This window comes from Dufourea novaeangliae, unplaced genomic scaffold, assembly GCF_001272555.1.
Source record: "Dufourea novaeangliae isolate 0120121106 unplaced genomic scaffold, ASM127255v1 scaffold90, whole genome shotgun sequence".
In the NCBI taxonomy this organism is placed as follows: domain Eukaryota; kingdom Metazoa; phylum Arthropoda; class Insecta; order Hymenoptera; family Halictidae; genus Dufourea; species Dufourea novaeangliae.
The window spans coordinates 192250-214595 of record NW_015373969.1 but is presented as its reverse complement, the minus strand read 5'-3'; the positions used below and the strand labels follow the sequence as shown (position 1 = coordinate 214595).

At 51.2% G+C, this 22346-nt stretch overlaps 1 protein-coding gene across 1 annotated transcript in view; it reads right to left on the bottom strand.

The window, feature by feature from the left end:
- LOC107186786 (ephrin type-B receptor 1-B) overlaps positions 1-22346 on the bottom strand; it is a 60967-nt gene that overhangs the window by 2932 nt on the left and 35689 nt on the right. The window contains exons 3-14 of the mRNA XM_015574723.1: positions 10005-10290; positions 9184-9687; positions 8915-9075; positions 8537-8801; positions 8254-8442; positions 8047-8158; positions 7857-7927; positions 7210-7227; positions 6358-6423; positions 4778-4954; positions 4192-4661; positions 3685-4022 (exon numbers count right to left, since the gene is read on the bottom strand). Coding sequence (XP_015430209.1) covers positions 3685-4022; positions 4192-4661; positions 4778-4954; positions 6358-6423; positions 7210-7227; positions 7857-7927; positions 8047-8158; positions 8254-8442; positions 8537-8801; positions 8915-9075; positions 9184-9687; positions 10005-10290 — 2657 coding nt within the window. The remainder of the gene's footprint in view (positions 1-3684; positions 4023-4191; positions 4662-4777; positions 4955-6357; positions 6424-7209; positions 7228-7856; positions 7928-8046; positions 8159-8253; positions 8443-8536; positions 8802-8914; positions 9076-9183; positions 9688-10004; positions 10291-22346) is intronic.

The window sequence follows — 22346 nt, the reverse complement described above, 5'->3', positions numbered from 1 at the left end:
ACACGACGTCCATGTGGCAGCTAAAAAAAAATCGATTTAAATCTACCGCGTCTGGCGCGTTGTCAAACATCGCGGATAAAAAATCTCTTTTTCGCACCGTTCGACAAGTAATACAAGTATAGGCTCGTTTGACTCGCGATCTCTACTTCGAATCGGATATATTAATAATCGGGGAAATCGAGAAAAAAGTCTTTTTTTTTTCATTTCCTCTACGTACGGCTAGCCCGCTACCATATTTATTCGCGCGCGTCTAACGCAACGCTCGTCGAAAACGGAATAATCGATCGACTTGTCTACAAATTTTACCTATTCGCGATCCTCTATAAACGCTCGCGAAACGTGCTCTACGTGTCCCCTTTGTCTCGCGTAGTTTCGTCCTCCGCGGACGATACTAGTAGATTCTCCCGCTCGGAATGGTCCGACGTCTAAAACGAAAGTCTTGCGCGCGCGCGCGCACGGTCCCGTTCTTTGGCGAACGTCGACGGATGGAAAGAACAAACAAAAAAAAAACGACGATTCGTTCGAACCTGTTGATCCAGTCCGTCGACAGACCCGGGAAGTGGAAAAGTTCGATCACGGCTCGTGGGAGAATGACAGCTGTGTCCCCTCGTAAGAAAGACGAAGAATCTCGATTGATGGCACGCGCGCTTGGCTTTCGTTGGCTAACGATATAAGATGACCACGCGGGAAAAGTCGAACGACGAGGATACACATTTATACGTTTGTGCTCGTGGTTTCTAGCGGAAGGGGCTGTCGAGGCGAAGGAAAAGATTCGTCAAGCCCGGTCGATGGGACCGACGCGAAAGATTGTTTCGTGGTTCGACTTGTCCCCGCGGCGGCGTTCGCCAAAAGACGAAGAAACGAGAAGCGCTCGTTGTTCCGTCGACGGAAGGAGAGAGCGATCATACGACGGGGTTAACCGAAATGCGTGAACGGCACCCAATTCGGGTATGTAAGCGGTGGCTGCTGTGGCAATGCGTGTGTCGTTGCGTGTGTGTGATAGTGTAAGCTACGGCCGGCTCCTGGTGGCATTACTGGAACGGCAATCGTCGACTGGGCTTGATGGGCCTGATGGCCGACTACGTCTACGAACTGGCCGCCGGTTGCCGCGGCTGGAATCGCAGCGGCGACGGCCGCTGCCGCACAGGCCTGCGCGGCGGCCGCGTGGCTTGTGACATAGTATGGATTGTGTGCAGGTGGCCTCACGCTGTTGTTGTTGTAGTTGTTGTAGTTGTTGTTGTTGTTGGAGAGTTGTAGCATTGGTGGTAGACGGTAGTTGTCGCAGTTGCGTTCGGTTGCAGTTCGTAGTCGGGTACCAAAGACACCACAAAACCAAAACCACAAAGAATTAGCCCAGAAAAAAAGGAACGTCGTTCGGTTGGGAAGGAGAAACTGAAAAATGTATCTTTCTCTCTCTCTCTCTCTCTCTCTCTCTCTCTCTCTCTCTCTCTCTCGGTTTGGTTTCTCTTTGTCGTTTCTTGAAACGGACGGAGGATATAGACCAGGGGGAGGGGGTCTCTGGACTGATTCATCGGCGTGTCGGGAATCGAACGATGGTAGAGCCCCACGGTAGTCGTCGACGAATCGGTTCCAAGAGAGCGGACAGAGAGGAGGACAACGGCGTTAAACGTGGCCCGTTCCGTTCGACCGAAAACGCTCTCAACACCGTTCTTTGGCAACGGCTATGGTGGCGGCGTTTCGCGATGGAACAGTTCACGGGGCTTCGTGTGAAATCCAACGATAATCGATTGGTCCCACCGGACACGATCGATCGGTTCCGTTTCGAGTCGGGTGGTCCTGTTACGTTCCTTTTTCTTGTGATTTCGAGAAAAAAATTCGGGGTTTCGTTTCTTTTTCTTTTATTTTTTTGTGCTGCTGCTGCTGTTGTTGTCGCAGTCCGTCGCGGTCCTCGTAACACGGGCGGGCGTCTTTCCCTGTATTCTTTATTAACGATTGGTCGACGATAAAGCGGAACAAGACGTCCGACTCACTCGTGTATCGTTTGATCTCGCCTTTGTTCGCCTCTTTTTGCGTTGTCCGCGGGGGAAATAAGTGAAGACGATCAGAGGACGGACACGGTGAGCGAGAGAAAGAGAGAGAGAGAGAGAGAGGGGGGGGTGGAGGGTGGAAGGGACGAAGGGGTAAGGGATCGAGGATTACAGAAACGATAAGCGCTAAAGCGATAAAAGCTCTCTGAAAGCCACCGCAGTACGATGCGCACTTTTCTCGTCGTTCTCTTGAAAACCGCGAACGGAAAAATTATCCCGCGAGAATGATCGCGTGCCAGAGACTTACGTCCATAAATTAATTTTTTCTCCCAGCATGTATGTAGACGGAAACAGAGACGGAAGGTTGGCAACGACAGATCTTTCTTCTGTTTTTTTTTTTCGCGCGCGCGTTCCAAAGGAAGTTAAAAGCCACTTGTTACCGTCGTCGCACAACTTCGGCACCCGGAGTGTTCTTTTTCCGCGTACCGTCCCGTAACGTCCCGTCGCGTCGTTTAACCGGATTATTCCGTCGGCAGAGAGAGATTCATCGGAAATATGTGCTGCAAACAATATAATAATCCAACTGAAACTTTTGCCACGCGGATCTTTCTTTTTGTTCTCGTCGTCGCTCGCGTTTCGCGTTACCCCCGGCCGGGCGAGACACGTTGTGAAATTTGCAAAAAAGAGAACGGGAAGCGAGGAAGCGGAGGCGCCTGCGCAAAACAATTTTGACGATCTTCGAGCTACGGATAAAACAAACGTGTGTACGAACTGAGACAAATCAACGGAAGAGAAAAGAAAAGAGACCAAATAAAAAAAAAATTGAGAAAAAAAATAGACTGTTACGGAAAACTAATGAAAAAAAAGTAGCTTTCATAAAAGAAAACTGATGAAACAGGTGCGAACGAGATTCAGTCCAGTATATAGATATATCTAATATATACATATGTATGTATATGTATATACATATTATATAGCCCGGTTCCAGTAATGCCAATCAGGTCGAGGTATTTTCACGACGCCTCGAGCGCATCGCGTGCATGACGAAAATCTGTCTCTGTCGGGTGGTATAGCCGAGCGCACACACATACAAGAGATCATATCGTGAAACGACATATATATCAAAGCCCAATGTGTCTAACAGCGTAATACGTGGAGAGCGCAGAGCGGTGTGAGCTTCGCAATAGTAATATATATTTAGCGAGAGAACGGAAAATACCTTTGGCTGTCGAGAGAAATTAATTTATGGACACGAAGTGTGAATAACGCGTGGCATGCGGCATGATTCGTGTCGAGAGATGATGGACGAACGATTCGATGGCTCGTGGGAGCTAGACGGCCCGAGGGATGATTCGTAGAACATCAAGAAATCATAGAAAACTCGCGGGGATCATCCATCCGCGTTGCTCGCCTGCCCGTCGTCTGTCCATCGAATCGTTCGCGCGATGAAGAGGCAACGACTTATCTTAATATTTTAGCACCGTTCGTACCACGTTAGTCCGTGATTGGAAACACGATTCTGGAATTGGAAACGTGTAGTTTTCCGCGCGACGGTTAGTATCAACCACGGTACGCGCGTGAGCAACGCGAGGAAAACAGATTAGCGGCGGCGGCGGGCGCGAGAAGAGACAGACCGCGCGCGGTATAGAGATAGAGATATTCTCGTCGGCGAGGATGAAGGATCAGAGACGTTTACCTGTTCTGGGCGATTTTCCTGAGCGTCTCCGGGCTTCGTATCAGCTTGTCCAGGGTCTGGGTAAGATTGGCGAACGTGGGACGATGGGTACGTTCCTTCTGCCAGCAGTCGAGCATCAGCTGGTAGATGGCCTCCGGACAGTCCATCGGCGCTGGAAGCCTGTATCCTTTCTCGATCGACTTGATCACGTCCTGATTCGACCAGTTCCAGTACGGTCTCTCACCGTAGGACATCACTTCCCAGCAGACGATGCCCATGCTCCACACGTCCGACGCGCTGGTGAACTTTCGGAACGCTATCGCCTCCGGTGCTGTCCATCGGACCGGAATCTTTCCACCCTTTGTGCCGGAGTAAACAGTCTTTTTCAAGATTCGATCGTTGAATGTCTCGGTTCGAGCAACGAGACCCGAGGTGGAGTCTCGTCGATCCGTGTAAACGAACGTAAAATGAAAGCGAGAATAAAAAGGAAAGGAAAAATACATTCCCATTCCGTAGTCGATTACTCACCCTGGTCGTGTACGCTCCTTCCGTGGCACTCTCTATCTCCCTGCTCAGCCCAAAGTCCGCGATCTTACAGACGAGGGCGGCGTTCACGAGCACGTTCCTCGCGGCCAGATCCCGATGGACATAGTTCATCTCCGCGAGGTACTGCATACCGCTCGCGATTCCGCGCAGCATGCCGACCAGTTGCAGCACCTGGAACTTGCCGTCGTTCGCGCGCAGGAACGTGTCCAGACTGCCGTTCTCCATGAACTCGGTGATGATCATCACCGGATTGCTTTTGGTCACGACCCCCTGCAGGAATATCACGTTCGGATGTTCGAACTGGCCCATGATCGACGCCTCGGTCAGGAAATCGTTCCGTGCCTTGTCCGCGGAACCTGGTTTCAGGGTCTTAATAGCCACGTCGATCTCCGTTCGACCGTCGGGCGGCAGTTTTAGCTTTCCTCGACACACGTCGCCGAACTCACCGCCACCTGAATCGAATACAGATAGATTTATGTACATATACGACGAGGAGAACGAAGGAGAGATACGGGAATGTTTCTCCGTGGGTCGAAATGAGAGGGAAAAAAAAATGCCACGCGCGTACCTATGATGGCCTCTATCGTGATGTATCCTGCGTCGATCTCGCGAGCGAATTCTCTGACGGCCTGGTTCGGATCCTCGTAGGTGTGAGGATCGACGTAACTCCTCGCGCCTGCACCACCGGCGCCTCCCGCACCTGCGGCGGCCACCCCCACTGCAGGTGTGAACAGCGGCGTGGTCACTGCAACGTCACCAAAACAGAGTTCATTATATTAACACGAGGGCCGGTGTGTTAAATTTTTACGGAATCTCTCGGGGGAGCTGTTTATATAATACGAGCAACACACTCGCTCCGTGCCTGACAATGATAACCGTTTCATCCCGTGAAAACACTCACACACCCTTCCTCTTTTGCAAAACGAGACTCGTTACCGCTCTCGAGAAGTAAAGTCTCCCAACGGAGACACAAAATAAGGAAAGCTAGAGCGCAATTTGAAGATTTATTTATCTAGAGCTCTCGAAGTCTCGTCTTTTGAAATTATTCTAGCGCGCGATAATCGATATACATATACATGTGCATATATACATATATCTTAAGTAAGTACCTTCGAACGTGTCGTACATTTTAAAAACTGTAACGACGACAACCCAAGGTCCGAGTAATAAACACAAAATTGTCTTCTAATCGCACTATGTGTGAAAAATTTACAAAAACCAAAATCGAAGGAAAAACTAAGACAAAAAAAAAACAGGTCAGTTTAAAGTTTCGCGCGCAATCAATTTTCATGCCAGCGCAGAGAAATTCTCGCTCATGCCTAATGCGTTAAACGATCCGATGCATCGGATTGAATGACGTTAGAGTCGTGTATAGCACAGCAACGGCAGCGCAGAGAGGATGCTCCGGTCGAATCGAATTACTTGCTAGGCCCGGTTAATTCACGTGTCCGCGAATGGATCTGCGACCGCCTAACCCGCCTCTCCACTCTATCTCTATCTCTCTGCACGAGACCGATTAATTCGAGTTCCACCGGAACATCCACAGCGTTTCCCCGCGTGCGCGCGTCTCGTTGTACGGAACGTGTATATGTACGTACGGGGGGACAGAGAGGTCACCGATCATCGTACCGAAAGATCGGCGACCGGCTGGACTAGAGAACGATGCGAGGGCAAAAACACGATGCAGAACGACAAACATAGAACGGACAGTAAGGAATCGGACATGCTTTATCTATCGTGCATCTTCTTCGTCTACGTGTAATTATTCGAAACGATCGAAGGACAGAGTGAGAGTGAAACGCCCCATAGACGATACGATTTGTCGTACAATTGATCATACAGCCTAGGTCACCTTCGACGAATTGTTGTGAACAATGTATTGTCGTAGACAATACGGTAGACTAAATATCTTTCGTCATAACCGTCTGTTCAACTTCCTGTTCGACTTGTCGTACGACAAATCGTATCGTCTACAGAGACTATCGTATCGTATAGTCTTTAGAGAGAGAAATAGAGAGATAGAGAGACAGAGGGAAAGGTAACAAGAGGAAAATATGTGTAAAGGGTTTGTATTCGATCGATCGAGAATCGACCTTGTTCTTTCATTTTTTTATTTTTTGTATTGGGACTGAGAGTGTGAGGACTTACGCGAGGACTTGCTCTTGTTGTTGGTGTGGGTTGTCACAATCGGTGAACTGTCCATTTTGCAGTGCACTGTGAACAACACAACAACCAACACACTAATTGACAAACAGCAAACAAAAAGAAGCGGTGGGTGTGTTCGATTATGAGTTCGATGACGCGAAGCGAGAAGGTGGCGACTGATTGGAGAATGTGAGGAAACGTGAGAAAAAAAAACAACAGACAACACACATACACGCACACGCGCAGAGCGAGGAGAAGATAGAAACGATCGCGTTCTGATTTCTCGTGTACCGCGAGAAGAAACGTGTCCGCGCGTACGGATAAAACACAAGCAAACAAAAAAAAAAAACAAAAAAAAACAAGAAACTAAACGACAACAGAAAATGGGACACGAAGACACAACGCACGTAAAGTGAAACAAGTGCAGTGACACAACGACGCACATACTTGACAACAGTACATATACAGTATATATATATACATACATATATACGCATGCACAACGATAATAAAGAGACACAGAGAGGTAACGTCGCAACGTAGGCAAGCACGCGAGACGCGAGCACGCACAGCTTTCGAGTAGGTTGCATTCCCCGCTCCTCGCTCGGAGCCAAAGGAGACGACAACGACGACGACGACGACAACGACAACGCGTTTGCTTTGCCCATTCTGTTCGATGGACGAGAAGCAGTGCCGGCGGTAAGAGCGGAAGCGAAAAGCGGTGCGTGCCCGTGCTTTGAAAATCTGGAACGCGATCCCGACAAAAGATGCATTGTACAAGGGGGTGCAGAAAAGTAACTACGAGCAAAACCGAGTTCCTAAAAAATAAAACTTGAGGTGTTGGAGAAGACTTACTGTAGGTCACAACTAGTCCTGTAGTAGCAGGCGATTGTGTACATTGTTTCATTGGGTTTTTTTCATGGATTTGTTCATGGAGGCAGGTTCGATAGATTAGGGGTAATCGCACATGAAAAGAAAGAATCGAAAGAATTCGGTTAGAATAATGTCGACATGGCTGCGGGCCGGATCTGGTGAAATGAATTTTGCTCGTGTAAAGCGATCGTCTCTCATTTTGCTTGTTAAATGTTCCGGGTACATACACGTGTGTGTCACCTCGGACTTCGACAACTTTCTTTTCGCACTTTCATTTGCTTTTTATCTTTTTCTTTTTTTCTCTTTAAACGAACCACTTTTCAGTAATCTTTCTTTCATCAAAGATATAGAGACCTCTACGACAAGTATAGTGGGTGTATTTCGACGACAAGACTTTTTTTTGGGGGGGGGGGTGGTTACTGTATACATGGGTTGTGAAGGGGGCTGAGCGGGGCTAGGGTGATACTTGCTGGGTCTAACGGGGTTTTGGTGGTTCAAAAAATATTAGTAACAAGACACGAGGGCGTAGTGAGACAACTATGAAAAATGACAGGGGGTGGGGGGTAGTAGCGATAATAAATTCACGAAGAAAAGAGTGTATCCGGCCTGTTGGCATCGGACAAACGTACCTTCGCCGTTTCTGTACTCCAAGGTGTCGCAGTCGCTCGGCTGTTTCTTGTTGCACTCGTCCGAGGCCCTGCTGCATCGAAATCATTACATCGCATCGGTAGAGTCGTGATAGATCGAGCCGCGTAAATAATAATAAAAAAAAAAAGAAGGACAAAAATAAGCGAGCCACTCGAGAGTGGCCGATCGTACCTTCTGAGAATCAGGACGGTCATGATGATGATGATCACCAGGAGAACGACCACGGCCACGATGGCTCCAGCTATGATCCTCACCTGCATGTTGTCGTCCTCGCCGACGTAGTCTGAAACGGAGACGGAGGAACGTTCGATTGTCAGAATGGAACACGGAAATCGAAGTCGAAAGAATTGAGCGAAGAACATCATCGAAGATTGTTACCTAGGCCCATTGCGTGTGGCGTCTTCTTGTACACCACGGGGGTGTATTCGCCCCAACCGCGAGTCGTCTTCGCCCGCACTTGAATCGCGTAGTCCGTGGATGGTTTCAGGCCTTTGAACGTCGCGGAAAGATCGGAGGTTTGGATGACGGTGGCGTTGGTAGCGTCGTCGTAGCGTGGATAGCATCTCACTGGGGAATGGAAAGACGAAACGTATATGTAAAGAGTGTTGTCAACGTCGCGTGGGTGGACGCGCGTTTGGAGATCGTCGTTTATCCGTCTCACCTTCGTATCTCTCGACCAGATCGCTGTCCCCGCCGACGTCGGTTATAGGAGCGTCCCAGCTGATGCTCAGCTCGGAACTCTTCACGCTGGTGATACGAACGTTGCTCACCAGGCTGGGCACGCTCGCCTCGGTGGTCACGGTGATGTCCACGTACTCGGATTTTCCCGCCAACGCCGACACGCCGTTCTCCGCGAACACTTGGAATCGATAGGTCGTCACCGCGTTCAGGCCCGTTATCGTGATCTTCGTGTCGTTGAAGACCTCCTGTTCGAATAAGTAATCAAGAGCCACGTTTTATCTATGCACGTCCGAGAGTGTTTTTCGTTGTACAGGAAGGAAACGAGAAAGCCAGAAAAATGAGGATTAGGACGACTTACGGTGCTGGGAATGTACTTTACGCCCATACTGCAGGCATCGCATACCACCCTATAGGTCGTATCGGCCCTACCGCCCAGCATATGCGGCGTATTCCACGAAAGGATCACGGTGGATTGGTCGACGAAGTTCACCGTTAAATTCTGCGGCGCCGAGGGCGGTTCTAGAAAACGAACCATAACGATTAACGGCTTGTCAGAACGTATTCATCCGTTTGGCAACAGGCTAACAATCGCGAGACGACGATGACCAAGATGACGACGATACTCACGTGTACATGGCATATTCCTGGGGTTGCATTCCGTGAATCCGTAATCGGAGGACTTGCTGTGCGTCGGGCAGAGTTCGCAGCTGTGCGATCCCGCCTCGTACTTGAACCGACCGATCGGACATTTGGTGCATTCCTGTTTCTCGACGTCGGCATGGTAACCGGGCTTGCAGTGGCACCCGCCGTTCGGCAGGTACCATTTCCCGTCCCCTTTGCAGAGGAAGGTCGGCTGCTCGATCACCACCGCGTTGTCCACGCATGTGCCGATTGTTTGCTCGATCAACGCGACCTCGCGACCCGTCGGCGTCGCCGGGAAATGGGCAAAGTTCACCGATATCTCCGGGCAACTGATATAATAGACTTTGATCGCCAGAATCGAGATGCAAGCGCCCTGATCGCGAAACGCAAAGTACACGCCCTTTTTCGTCACCGGTATCGACTTCACCTCGGTGTTTATCATCACCTCGGTGTTCGTGTTGAACCTTCCCTCGCCAGCGGCGATACGTCCTGCGAAAGAAAGATAAACAATCGTGATATACTTTTGTCTTGCCTGCTATAAACTCATCGAGATACAAGTTGTATCATACAACCAGTTCCGACGATACGGTGTTTTCGACCGATTCGGTAATTTTGCCGAATCGATAATAAAGCAGCTCATATCATATGATTCCGTATTTAGACAAAAATTCCATTTTAACACGCGTATGCTTACTTTCTCTGTTTGTACGCGTGAATGCTGCTTTTGGATATTACCGAATCGGTTAAAAAACCCTATCGTCTGAAACGGTTTCGACGAGACACGACGAACTTTGTCGAAGGCTTACCGATCAACTTGTAACTGTCGGTCTCCCAAGGCGGTGGCTCCTTGGTGGCAGCGTCGAACTCGTAGTAAAGTAGACTGAACGTTTCTTTGCAGCTGCGCGCGGTTCCGGGGAACAACGAGCAATCACGGATCGTGAATTTGATTTCTACGTACATGCGGTTCGCCGGTCCCCTCTCGATGAACGGCGTCCACAGCCAATTGTTCACGTTATTGTGCGCTACGTCGCAGACAACGTAGCTCCGCCAATTGATGCCCTTGTCGAAGTTCGTGAACGACTCTTCCACCCACTGTAATCAAGCCAGAACACGGGACGATCTTAATTTGGTGCGATACCAACGGGGCTGCTTTTCGCCCGCCCTGCTCGCCCGCCCGCGAACGGCTGACCACGTTTAACTTAACGCTAGCGCGCGCCACCGAATCAACCGCGATAAGATAAACGGAGTTTAAATAACGCGGGACGCCCCCCCCCCCAACGTGGATCCCCTTCTGGGACCCTTGGAGAGCACCGTTCGCTGTTTGCGTTCGGATTACGCGAGATTCCATCGAGTCAGCATCTACGAAATCAGCTTTTCTCGAACCCCTCGTCCGCGAGTTTCCCTCCTCCACCTCTTTACTCCTACTCTCGCAAGTTCTTCCGCTCCACGCTTCAAGGTCTTCCTATTGATTTCAGCTCTTCCCTCCCATCCCTCTTCCTTGATGATATTTACAGAAACAACGAAGACGGATTACCGTCACCGGATTTCGAACTTCCATGGAATTCGAAGACGAGAGGAGGCGTTCGTTGAAACGATTTATACGAACAGGGGGATGGGTGGACCGGGATAGAGACGGTTTTCGATCTCTATCGGGTCGACCGCTAGAGATCGGGACGGAGTCCAGGAATAACCGAGGACCAGGAGGGAGAGAAAGAAAGAGAGAGAGAGAGAGAGCGGCACGAAGGGTCCATCGTGGGCATGGTTCGTGTCCGATCCGGGGAACCACTTGTCCGTCGACGTTGGACGCAGTGGTATCCTCCCCCGGCAAATGACGAGGCGGAGAGGCCAGGTCGTCGACTTGCGACAAACAGACCGCAAGGAATTACCGGCGCGCGTTACCATTAGTTTTATTGCCCCCCTCGAGCTCGGGCTCGTCCCGAGAGAGACCGCAAAAAGTTCCGACTCGAGCAAGAAGGAGGACCCGTTCGTCGTCATCGTCCTCGTCGTCCTCGTCGTCCTCGTCGTCGTCGTCGTCGTCCTCCCCGCTCGTCGACAGACTCCTCTCTCTCTCTCTCCTTCTCTTCGTCCTCGATCCCTATTCTCTTTCTCTTTAGATATACACCGCGGACGAAAGGATGGGCCCTACGTAGGTAAGAACGCGCAAAAAGCCGGGGTAGATCGAGAAGAGCAGGCTTCTTACCCAGAAGATCTTCTTGCGGACGTGTTTCCGGCAGGGAGGCCGCAATAAATTCAACCGTACGGTTACTCGGTAGCACAAAGAGATTATTACAGAGAGAAAAGATGACGAGGTGGACGAGAAAAAACGAGCTCGTCTCGGTAGACGGAGAGAGAGAAAACTCTCGCTCTCGTCGACGTTCAACGATCGGAAAAATCGAGACAAATCGTACGACGTTAATTACCGTGCTTCGGTAGTGCAAGTCGATTGCAATTACCGACGTGACCAGGGGACGGAAGGGACCCGAGCTCTCTCTCTCTCTCTCTCCCTCTCTCTCTCCAGCTCGCTGGAACACCACGGCTATATATCTTTCCTTCGCCACAGAATCGTAAGAGACGGAGTGGAAGGCGTCGCGGTAATACCGCGCCGTGCAAAAACTATTAGAGGAACGAAGAAAAGTCCTAGAGATGTTATTTCGACGCCTCCGCTGCTGGTTCTTTCCCTCGGTGTCTTTTCCTTATCCCTCTCTCTTTCTCTCTTCGTTTCCCTCTTTCCTCGCCCTGCGTTTTTACTTCATTCTTTCACGGAGAGTCTCCTCCCGAGTTGCCGCGAAGCGAAAAGAAAAAAAGACAGAGTACACGCGTCGTTAACGCCGCGGAATTTAATTGGATCTCCGCCGAGACGTCCACTTTTAACGTGTCCGCGCGTCGATTTTTCGATGAGTCGGATTTCCCAGTGGCGCAACCCTCCTCGTGAAATTATTTATTAGTAGCGGGAACAATGAAACGAGGGAAAAAACACAAAAAAACAACGGGCGGACAACGAAAAAAGAGAGACAGACGGATCCTGAAATGTGGCCACACGAATCGATCCTAGCAGCATTCCCCTCCTCGAGTTCGTTAGCAAAGAACGTGAAATATTGCAATCAAATTATAGGTATACAAGTATATCGTTAACCCACTACTCGACGGCAGAACGTACCACCGTGTTTCTTTTATTCGAGTATGTCTGTGTATGTGTACCAGCGTGCCTACGTATCGACGCCGAGGTGCTCTTGCTCTTTCCAGCAAAGCTAGAGATTTTAAATGAAATTAATTACACAGACGGTTAACGTGTTTCGCGCCTCGGGTTCGTTAGCGTGCCGCATGCGAGATTAGCACGAGGCGCGGGCAATTTCGCTTTTTATCGCGTGAAACGCCAAATTCGCCGGATTTCGGCACGGTGTTCTACCAATTAGCCGCGGCGGCAATCGATCGATCGTCGCGACGAAACGCGTGCGCCGACTTGGATCGGCTCGTTTCGCCACACACACGCGTGAATCCATTAAGCTGCCGGTCGATTCGTGGAGCCTGTACATTCGAAATCGGCCCGAGATAATAGGACGTATACAGTGGCCGGAATGATCGCGATGCAAGCAAATCGAGGGGCAAGAGCGAATTCGGTCGGAGCGCGGCACCAAGAAAAAATATTATATTTCCGCTCGATGCACAGTGTTGTATTTTCCAAATCCAGCTAAATTCAAAAAAGGGTCGATGTACATATTTTTTGGTTTATATCGAATCTTAAGGAGATCAGAATTATAAAAATGAACTTTTATATAATGGACAGAAAAATACAATAGCACATGTGTCAATAATTGTAAACAGGAATCGAAAATTTGGAGCGCATGGTAATATTAATTTTTTTTGGTGATTTACAGACATTGACTGAAGATGTGAAATAAGGCAATTCTGTTGAAATTATATGCCTCTGACAGCCCATCTGCCAAATTTTAATTGTATCACCGTTCAACATGTACAAATATTGCAACCTTAGGCGCCTCTTATAGATCCTCATGAGCTGAATACGGATCTGCAACTTTTTGTGGTGAAACCTATCAGTGGTGCTGCATGAAATTAGTTCAGCCAGATTGATAAAATACCACGGTGTGCGACGTCGCGTTTAATTGCCTCCCCCTATAACACCGTCACCGCGGTATTTCTCCCCCTTCGTCCCGCAGAGTCCTCGACAAAGCTGCGGGGAAAAATAACGATCTTTCGTGTCGGTCGACCGATTATTAATTCGCTCGGAAATTATGTCGAGCTCGAGCGACTCTCGATGGCTTGTCGAGGAGCTCGATGTTATCCGCGTCGTTGGTCTTCCCGATTTTCAATCGGAATCCCGTGTAACGTTCGCCGGGTTCGCGGAAGCGCGACGTGTACGCGAACCAAGAAGAAAAAAAACCGAGATAGAAATTATAAGAATACCGGAGAGGAACGTTGACCCGGACAAAAGAATCTTCGATGAATAGGGGGAAAAAAATGTCGCGTTCCGCGGTGGTTATCCGAACGCCCGGTGATGGATTCCGCGGTCTTGTTCCCGGAAAACGATGAAATTCAGTCCACGGCAATAAACTGTAACGCGTTACACGAACGAGAGAGGCATTAAGCTATCGATTTGTCGGGCGAACACGAGCATCTCAGGCCGCAGACCGGGTAGACGAGAAAGTCTCGTCGAACCGTTCGCTCGTTCGGTTCCGCCGTTTTCTATTTCCTTCGCGGATCAGCCGTGTGCCGGTAAATAGATATGAACTGCCGGTTTCGAAATAAAGCCAATAAGCTCCGTGGCGAGGAAGAAGCGAGCCAACGACTGGTATCGCGAACCGATGGACGAGGATCGCCGAAACGAAGACGAGAAAGAGAGAGACCAGAATATCTCTCCATCTTTTCTTTCCTTCCTTGACTCGTGGAGCTCTCTCTCTCTCTTTCTCCCCTGTTCGCCCTCGCTAGCCGTAATATTGCCACCATAATCGCAATTCCGATGGTGTAGCCTCGGTCGTGGAGGGTGGAGGGACGGTTTGTGGGAAGACTTAGGGGGTTACGCGGGGTGGACGAACTTTCAGTCTAGCGGAGGGTTCGCGGATCTTAATATATATTGAGCTCTCGTGCCCGACCACCCCTGTCGGCCTTGGGGTTAGCTGCAACGGGGCCGCTTGTACAGCTTGTGTTCCCTATGCTCGAGGTACGTACACATATACATACATATACACGTACGTGCATCACGTTCTACCGTACGTTCCACGTATAAACTTCGGGTCAGTGGTAGCTCTCTAGTACCCGATCGGCGGAATCGCGAAAGTTAAATTAACTCCGGGGGCAAGCGCGATGCGAGCCAAAGGAGAATTCGATCGATCGATCGAGAGAGAGAGAGAGAGAGAGAGAGAGAGAGAGAGAGAGAGAGAATTCCGCGGCTGGTTCGACTTTGTGAAATCTTTTTTCTTTGCGCGCGGAGAACGGAGTCGACGACTCTCCGAGCGCCACTTTGCAGTCGATATTACCTTGCCCGCCGATGATCGTTATACAGGGGCCGAGGCGGCCCTGTTTACCCGGAACGATGATCCCTGAATCGACGTTATTCAGACTTTTTAGCTTTGCATCCGATGCTGCTCTCGGTGATCGGACTCTACCTTCCCGGATCGTCGAGATCCCGTAACGACGGGCTATTTCTTCTCCGCGTGGCGATCGTTTACTCGCACGGGGGCCATGGTATATGTATAGGGTACCTATCCGCCTAAAACGAAGACGGAACGAGATTGGACAGATAAGGTTGTATACGAGACGACGACGACGACGAGGACGTTCCGTGTATCCGAGTGGATTAGCCAGGAAATATTAGATGGCGACGGAGAACAGAGGGTGAGACGAATCGTTTCTTCGGAAGAAAGCCGTAGATGTTCGTCGTCGCGTGGATGAGGGCAGGGGCGAACGTTCCGAACAAGTGCGCATATGTGTGTCCGAAACGAGAGTCGACGGCACCCCACCCCCCGTCGGGCGATATAAGGGTGGTTATATACGGAGGGCGCCAATCGCAAACGCCGACTGCCGGCTCGTTTTATTCGGCACCCCTAGACCGATACACCGACGCCTCCAACCCGATGGGGAGAGTCGGTAGAAACACCATTTAAGAAGCATTTCCACGGGTCCGTCGGGCGTTAACCGAGATTTTTCTTCCCCTGGCAGGGCCGTGTACGCGGAAAGGGAGGGAATAAGGTATCTGGTGGATGGCGAGGCGAAAGGTGGGTGGGGAACTCTCGCGATCGGGTGAGAATTTATTTCTGGATTATTCGCCATCGGGGGATCAGGAGCGTTCGCGATAGGGACAAATCGTTCTCTTTCTCGGCATCGAAACGCCGCGAAGCAATTTCCAGACGTCAGATTTATGATCGGGAGATCGACTCCTGGCGGCAAGTCCGGGGATCTCCTCGAAAATTCGATTACGAGCGCGCCCGCCGCCGTTATTTCGATTCTTCGCGCGTGGAAAAATCGCTGATAATCGCGTTGAGTCGGGGAACGACGACAACGACGAATTCCCTGGCAGTCGACCGTGTTTTCGATCAGAAGAACTAGAAACGACGATTCTCGTAGATTCCTCGAGAAAGAAACGATCGTCCACACCGGCTCTCGTTCCACGCTGTCCGAACGAGAAGATTTTCGTATCTGAATCTCACTGTCTACTGGAGAATTTATCGGGTATCTATAGGCGATGGAGCCGTCAATCCATCGATAGCCGTCCGAGCATAACGAGCCTAACCGTCGCGTCGCAATATTTCGAGTTTACGTCGGCGTGTCGACAGTGTCGCGTGTCTGAAGGGCTGAACGCGCCAATGACCGTCGACCCCCTGACGAGACGGCACGTCACGTCACCGGGTGCTGTAACAAGGAGGGCTGTGCACCGTCGAGCAGCCACGTGGGGGCTGTAAACTCGACCACGTCAGGCCATGCTTCGGCCGTGTGCGCGCGTGTCTATATCTTTTCAAGCTTCGACGTTTCGACGGATACTCCGTCTCTTTCTCTCTCTCTCTCTCTCTTCGGGATTCGTTTTATCGCCGTCGCGATACCGTTCGAGGCTTCGTTGAGTGGATGAAGCTCAGACTGGTGCGCGACTACCACACGACTACTCGCATCCGGAAGTGCCGAAACGGTACCGGCCGTAAGAAGCCTGCCCCCACCACCCTACGTGAAATCCTCGAGATTCCTTGCCCGTCGCGGCGCGTCTTCTTCGTGTTCCTTTTCGCGCGCGTTCTCTCGCGAGAAGAAAGAGAGTGTCTGTCGATTCCTGAACGCGCGCACGCACACGTATACAGTTCGAGAACGCAATTTACTCCGACGTCGGAAACGAAGGAGGCAGCGCTGCCAAGACAGACAGACGGACAGACAGGCCGGGGCCAATAAAAGGAACGAGACAGCAGCAAGAAGAACACGAGAATCGACGAAGATACACAGGCGCACCAGAGTTGCGTGGAGTTCGGGAGTGTGAATGGAGTCTGGGTCCAAAGATACACCAAGCGATATCCCGGTGTGCTATTTCGAGTCCCGGGTCGGGACGAGTGTCGGCGTGCGTAAGGGGCGTAGCCGGGCAATGATCGTGGAGCAGACGGGACGGCACGTCGGTTATGGGCTCGGAGCAACGAGCAACCAGCAACGAACGACGAGCGACGAACGACGATGACGACGAACAGGAGATCCGCCGATCGAAATATGTGGGGTGAAATTGCGAATCCCGTACTCCTCGATCGTCCTGCATACTCGATGTAATTTTTCTCTTCCTGCTCGGTGCACCCCTCGTCGATGGCAATTGGGGGTATGCCCGCGTGGACCGGAACCGATCTTATGCTAATTCGAAAGGGAGAAAATTCGACTCTCTTCGGGCTCAACTGTCGTCTCTCTCGTTTGAATGCGTGTGGGGATGGAGGGAAATGCGGGGCTTTATAAAATCGTCGCGAATTAGCCGGGGTGTACAGGGTCGAGCTGAATCAGGGGGTTGCCTTTAATATCGAAAGGACTTCGGGTCGTTCGGTCGGTCGGTCGGCCGGGGGCCCTCGACGCACGCCCCCTGGACCTGTCAGTTTGACGTATCGCAGTCGCAGGAATCCATTATATAGTCAATTACTCGCCGTGACAGGGAACGTGCACGAGGCGGACGAGGCACCTGACGCCCTTCAATGCACTCCGCGACGTGGCATCGATATACCCGAGAACGAGCGAACTTTCCGCCATGCCGCGCGGCGTTCTCCTGAAATCCAGAGATCGTATATATGTATGTATATGTGTATATATACATACGGCAGCGGAATAATTAGCCGATGGTTTACGGAGCAGCAACAGCCGTCTCAGTTTCGATCACTCGCAGGATCTCCAACACACTCTTCGGGGGCATCAGGCATTTCGGCAATTCGCTAAAGTTAGACACGCGCGACCATCACGACCCACCTCTACCGTTTCTCCGTCAGTCTCTTGCGGATCTTGCTGAGAACGTTCGAGGAGGAATTTCGGATAGGCGGCCTGGGAAACGAGAACTAGAGGCGCGCGCGTTTGAGCCAAAGGGAACGAAGCAAAAGGGCAAACGGGGCGAGTCGTCGACTGCGTTAATTAAAATTCGCGGGTCGATCTCCGTGGGTCCCAATAAACCGGAGAATATATTGCTACAGTGCTGGTTGCGAGACGATAGGGGGACGAGGGGCATCCCCGACTGGAGGAGAGTCGAGCAATTTCTACGACGAGGTTGCACGGCAGGTTGCACGCAGCGAGCCGGAACCCTCGATCGAACCTCGTTAACTATTTGAACTGGTTAACGGCGGCGTCTCCTCCTGCGCGCCCGGTCGCCCCACTAGAACGCGATATTTGGATAATAATCGAGTCCTCTCGGCACTGCTGGCGGTACACGAGCCGTATAATGGCCGTCCAGATGGTACGCGGCAACGGTGGCGGTGGCAAAACGATCTTCACCTGCCTCGGCGAACGGCTTTCCTACGACCATTGTTCGAGTTCTCTCTCTGTCGTTTCACCTCTCCTTCGCCGGCGCGACCTTTGACGCCCCCCGAGTTATTTCACCGAGATTGCCTTTCGATTCGGCGAAATATCACCGCGGTAGACCCACTAGCGTCTCTCTCGACTCGTCGACGACCAGCAGATATACACTCGAGTAGTACATAGCGAAGTACTGTGTATAGCACACTCTCCGCGTCCTCTCGACGAATCCTACAGCCCCCCGGACTCGTATTCTCTTCCGACCAGCCGCTTCCTCCACCTTGCTCTCCAATATTTTTCGAGGGGTTTAACCCGGGTCGAACAATGCCGTCTCGACTCGGAAAAGATATCGCGGCGTCGCGTTGCCGCCTGAATATAACCCCGCGCGCGCACGAGGAAAGAGGAAGCGCTACACTGCGACGGGGGTGAGAGACGAAGGTGGGATAAAAGAAAAGCGGAGAAAGTTGGAAAAGCTCGAGAGGAGTTCGGCGAACGACGAGCACAACGAAACGACCGGTTGACGCGTCCCTTTTCCGCGCCCCGGAGAAATTGAGTTTCCGAGTTCGCTTTTCCCTCGGGAATGTAACGGTGGTGGTGGTCGGTTCGACGCGAAACGAAACGACACGACGCGCTACCACCTTTATCGTCGTAATGAAACTGTGTTTATGATAATCCAACAATGGAACAATGTGGGTAACGACCGAGGGGTACGCTCCAGTCACAATGGCCCGCGGCTATACGGTCTCTCACCTAGCAAGAAAGCCAAACGGCCAGAGGGATGCGGAGGAGAAGGGAGGTGGAGAGGAGGAAGTGGGACGAGCCGCTGGCAGAAGAGGGTCTCTCGCTTCTACGGGTTTTGGGCTCCCGAATCTTAATTAGGAATTTCACGAGGGCTCGAGCAGCTACCCCGTACAGCAGCGCGCCCAAGAGAGTCCATGCTCCGAGGAAACGGAAGAGGGCACCGACCACGAGAAGAGAAGGAGGCGGAGGAGGAGGAGAAAAAAAAATAATGTCGTCTCGGCACCCCTGTCCGATCGTTGCATAGATAAGCTCTTTGGAGATAGCGCGATCACGGCGGGGAAACGAGAAAGGGGTCCTCTCGTGTCGCTCCTTTTTTTCTCCCCGTGGAGACGGTCTACTGTACTCGCGAACAGAAGGGGACTTGTTCCACGGACGCTCTATAAAAGCGAGTCGAGAAAGATTGCTCCGACAAACGTTGTAAAATTAAATACTTCTCGTCAAGATACGAAAACGGGATGGGGGATGGGGCGGGGGGGCGAACGGACACGATGACTGAATATATACGAGGGCCGATAATCGATAAGAGTGTGTTAACTTTTTTGCTGGTATAAAGTTCGAGAACGATCGAGGAAATTTCGGGGGGAGGGTAGATGTGCGATAATTCACCGAGGAGCAAAGATCCGGCGATCTTAATTGAGCAAGGTACTCCGCGAATTAGAGAGGGGCTCTGTTCCTCCCGCAGCTTCCGGTCTCTACTTTATGTTATGGATTCCTCCTCGGCCGCCGCGCGCACCGTTATACTCCGGCAGCAGTTTCCCGGGGGAGCCGCAATTTCCGTCGTTCCGCGGGCCCGAAAGTTTCAGGCAACTTATCGGGGTAGATTAATACGAGAATTTATCATCATCGAGAGAGCGCCGGCCGAGCCGCTGACCGTGGCTGGGATCGTTCGAGCCAAACGAAATAAAGAAACAAAAGACCCTCCGAAACTTTGCGTTTCCTCTGTGGAAATAGCCAAGGGGACGACAACGAATTCCCAATTCTGCACTCGCAATGTTTTTCCTTCTGGCGGGTGTAGTATCCCTGGCTCGTGGCCTCTTGACCACGAGATATCCCAACGGTTCCCACGAGGGTGTGAAAACCAACCAGTGTCGCAAAAGTTTTGCACGCGAGGATCTCTTCTCCGAAATCCAGATCCCTCTGAAAGACGGATCCATCTGCTCCCGCCGCCCACCAGATCCCTCTAGTCACACACTTCCGATTCCGCCTTTGTTTCCGTAGAGTTCATTATCCGGGGACCCGACGTCGCGTCGTGACGTTTAGGAAACTTCTGGTGCGGTAAGATATCATCTGGAAGCGTCCAGGAACGCGGCCACTCGACGACTCGTGTCAATAAACAGCGTCTCTTCTAACGACGCGGTCTGGATGACAGACATACAGGGATTGGGGGCGAACGCCAGCGAGCCAAAGAGAAGGAGAAATAGAAAGCGACATCGAGAAGGAAGGACAAGGAGAGAACTGTTGTAAGAAGGAACAGACGAGAGAGGGTGGAGAGAAGAGGAAGGAGTATATAAGAAAGGGAGGATAGAACGGGGGATGCGACGTAGAGCGGTGGGAAAGAGAAAGAGAGAACGGAGACGCAGGCAACGGCCTGCAGAAGCCCCGAAGGCCGTTCACATGAATACCAGTCTTTCCATTAGTACTCGAATGGAGGAGCCCAGGCCGATGCATGATCGATACTCGTAGATCCAATCTCGCTCGGGCCTCGTCCAATCGCGATCGAGGACCACCGCGAGATACAATGTAAGCGAGCCCTCGCGGTTCGGTCCACTGGCCGCCCGTTTCTTTCGCGCTCGCGCGTGTGCCTTTCGAGAGGCCACCGATCTATCGTCGCGAGAGCACCGTGATATCCTCCAGAGAGCTTTTAAGGGGTCTTTTTCTCTCTCGTCGCTAGTTCTCCGACTGGAAGGGAATCTGCGAGTTGCACGAGTGAGACCCGATGGGCGAAAATTTCGGGATCCTCCGGGTTCCACATCTAGAATTGGTCGAGTGTGCGAGGGATCAAAAAAATAAAAAAATACACCCTATGTGGGTGAGGAGAGGAGGGCAATTACGGAGCGGCGAAAGCAGGCCACTCGTTCCTCGAAATACCGAGTGGACAATAGTTTCTACTCTCTGGCACGGTGGATTCTCTCTCGTTGCCGGTTCCGCTCTACCCACTTTCCATCCACCACCTCCTCTCGGGAGGCACGGAATATTAATGTCCCTCATATTTTATAGAACCACTCGGAGGGCACGGTGTTCCCCCCTTCTTATCTCTCTTTCTCGTTTTATACACATATATATGAAGGAGGGTGTGCGCGAGCACGGTAGATCCTTATCCGCGGGGACAATGACAAAACGAGCAAAGGTCGAAATACCTAGAGAAGTTAATTCGGTTGTCGTTTCGCGGCACCTCTTCCTTTTCTCCCTTCTCGCTTTTCCCTGCTCGCTCTTCCTTCCGTCCCATTTCTTTCCCTTTATCCCCTCCCCGCAGTCTCTTCTGGTGGTGGTTCCGTACACCAACCGGCCTTATCAAGCTGGACTTTTTATTTTTCACCCGATTTCTCTAACCCGGGAAGGACTCCTCTTCTCCACCCCCAGCTCGGTGCCGTATCCCGTAGATAATTTTAACGAGCACCACATTTTTCTCCGGGAAATGACCTCTTCGCGGATTAGAAGGAGCTGCCGCGCTCGGAGAGGAGAGCAGGAGACACGACGATCGTTTGCCGAGGGCACATTCGAGCTCTTTTAGCGACCACCGGCTTCTGCTTCTTATTCTTCCCACCCCCCACCCTATTTCTTCTATCCTTCTCTGTCTTCTTCTTCTGCTTTTGTTCGGACTGGAAACAACGCGTCGTATCCCGGCGCACCTACGGGAGTACACCCGAACGCGCGCGCAGATAAATCACTCTCGCCCGGGGAGAAAGCAATTTATTACTCGGAATCGTAGAATTAATTTCTCTCTCTAATCCCGGATCGTTAATGCTCTCGCGCGCCGATTCTTCGTTCGGCGAAACCCGGAGAAAAAGAAGCGAATGGATTCGAGAGGCTCCCTTTTCTTTTTTTATTAATCCCATCGCGACTTCCATCAGCGTTAATGTCTCTGACGAAATGCTTTCACGATGTGTATACTTTAACGCGCTTTTTGATATGCTATCGTCGATTCGTCCACGGGGCACAATAAAATCGCGCGATATTATATGCAACCGCACGGGCTCGTTCGTCAACGGACACCCCTTCCGGCGAACAGGATCAAATTACGCGGCGGACAAAGTCCCTTTATCGCGGCCATCCACAGGTTGGCTTCTTCGTTCCGAACGCTCGTAAAAATCGTAAAGATCGAGCGGTCCGGGAATTATCGTTCTCATCTCAGGCGACTCGTTTCTCATTTTGTCTTGGTATGGAAC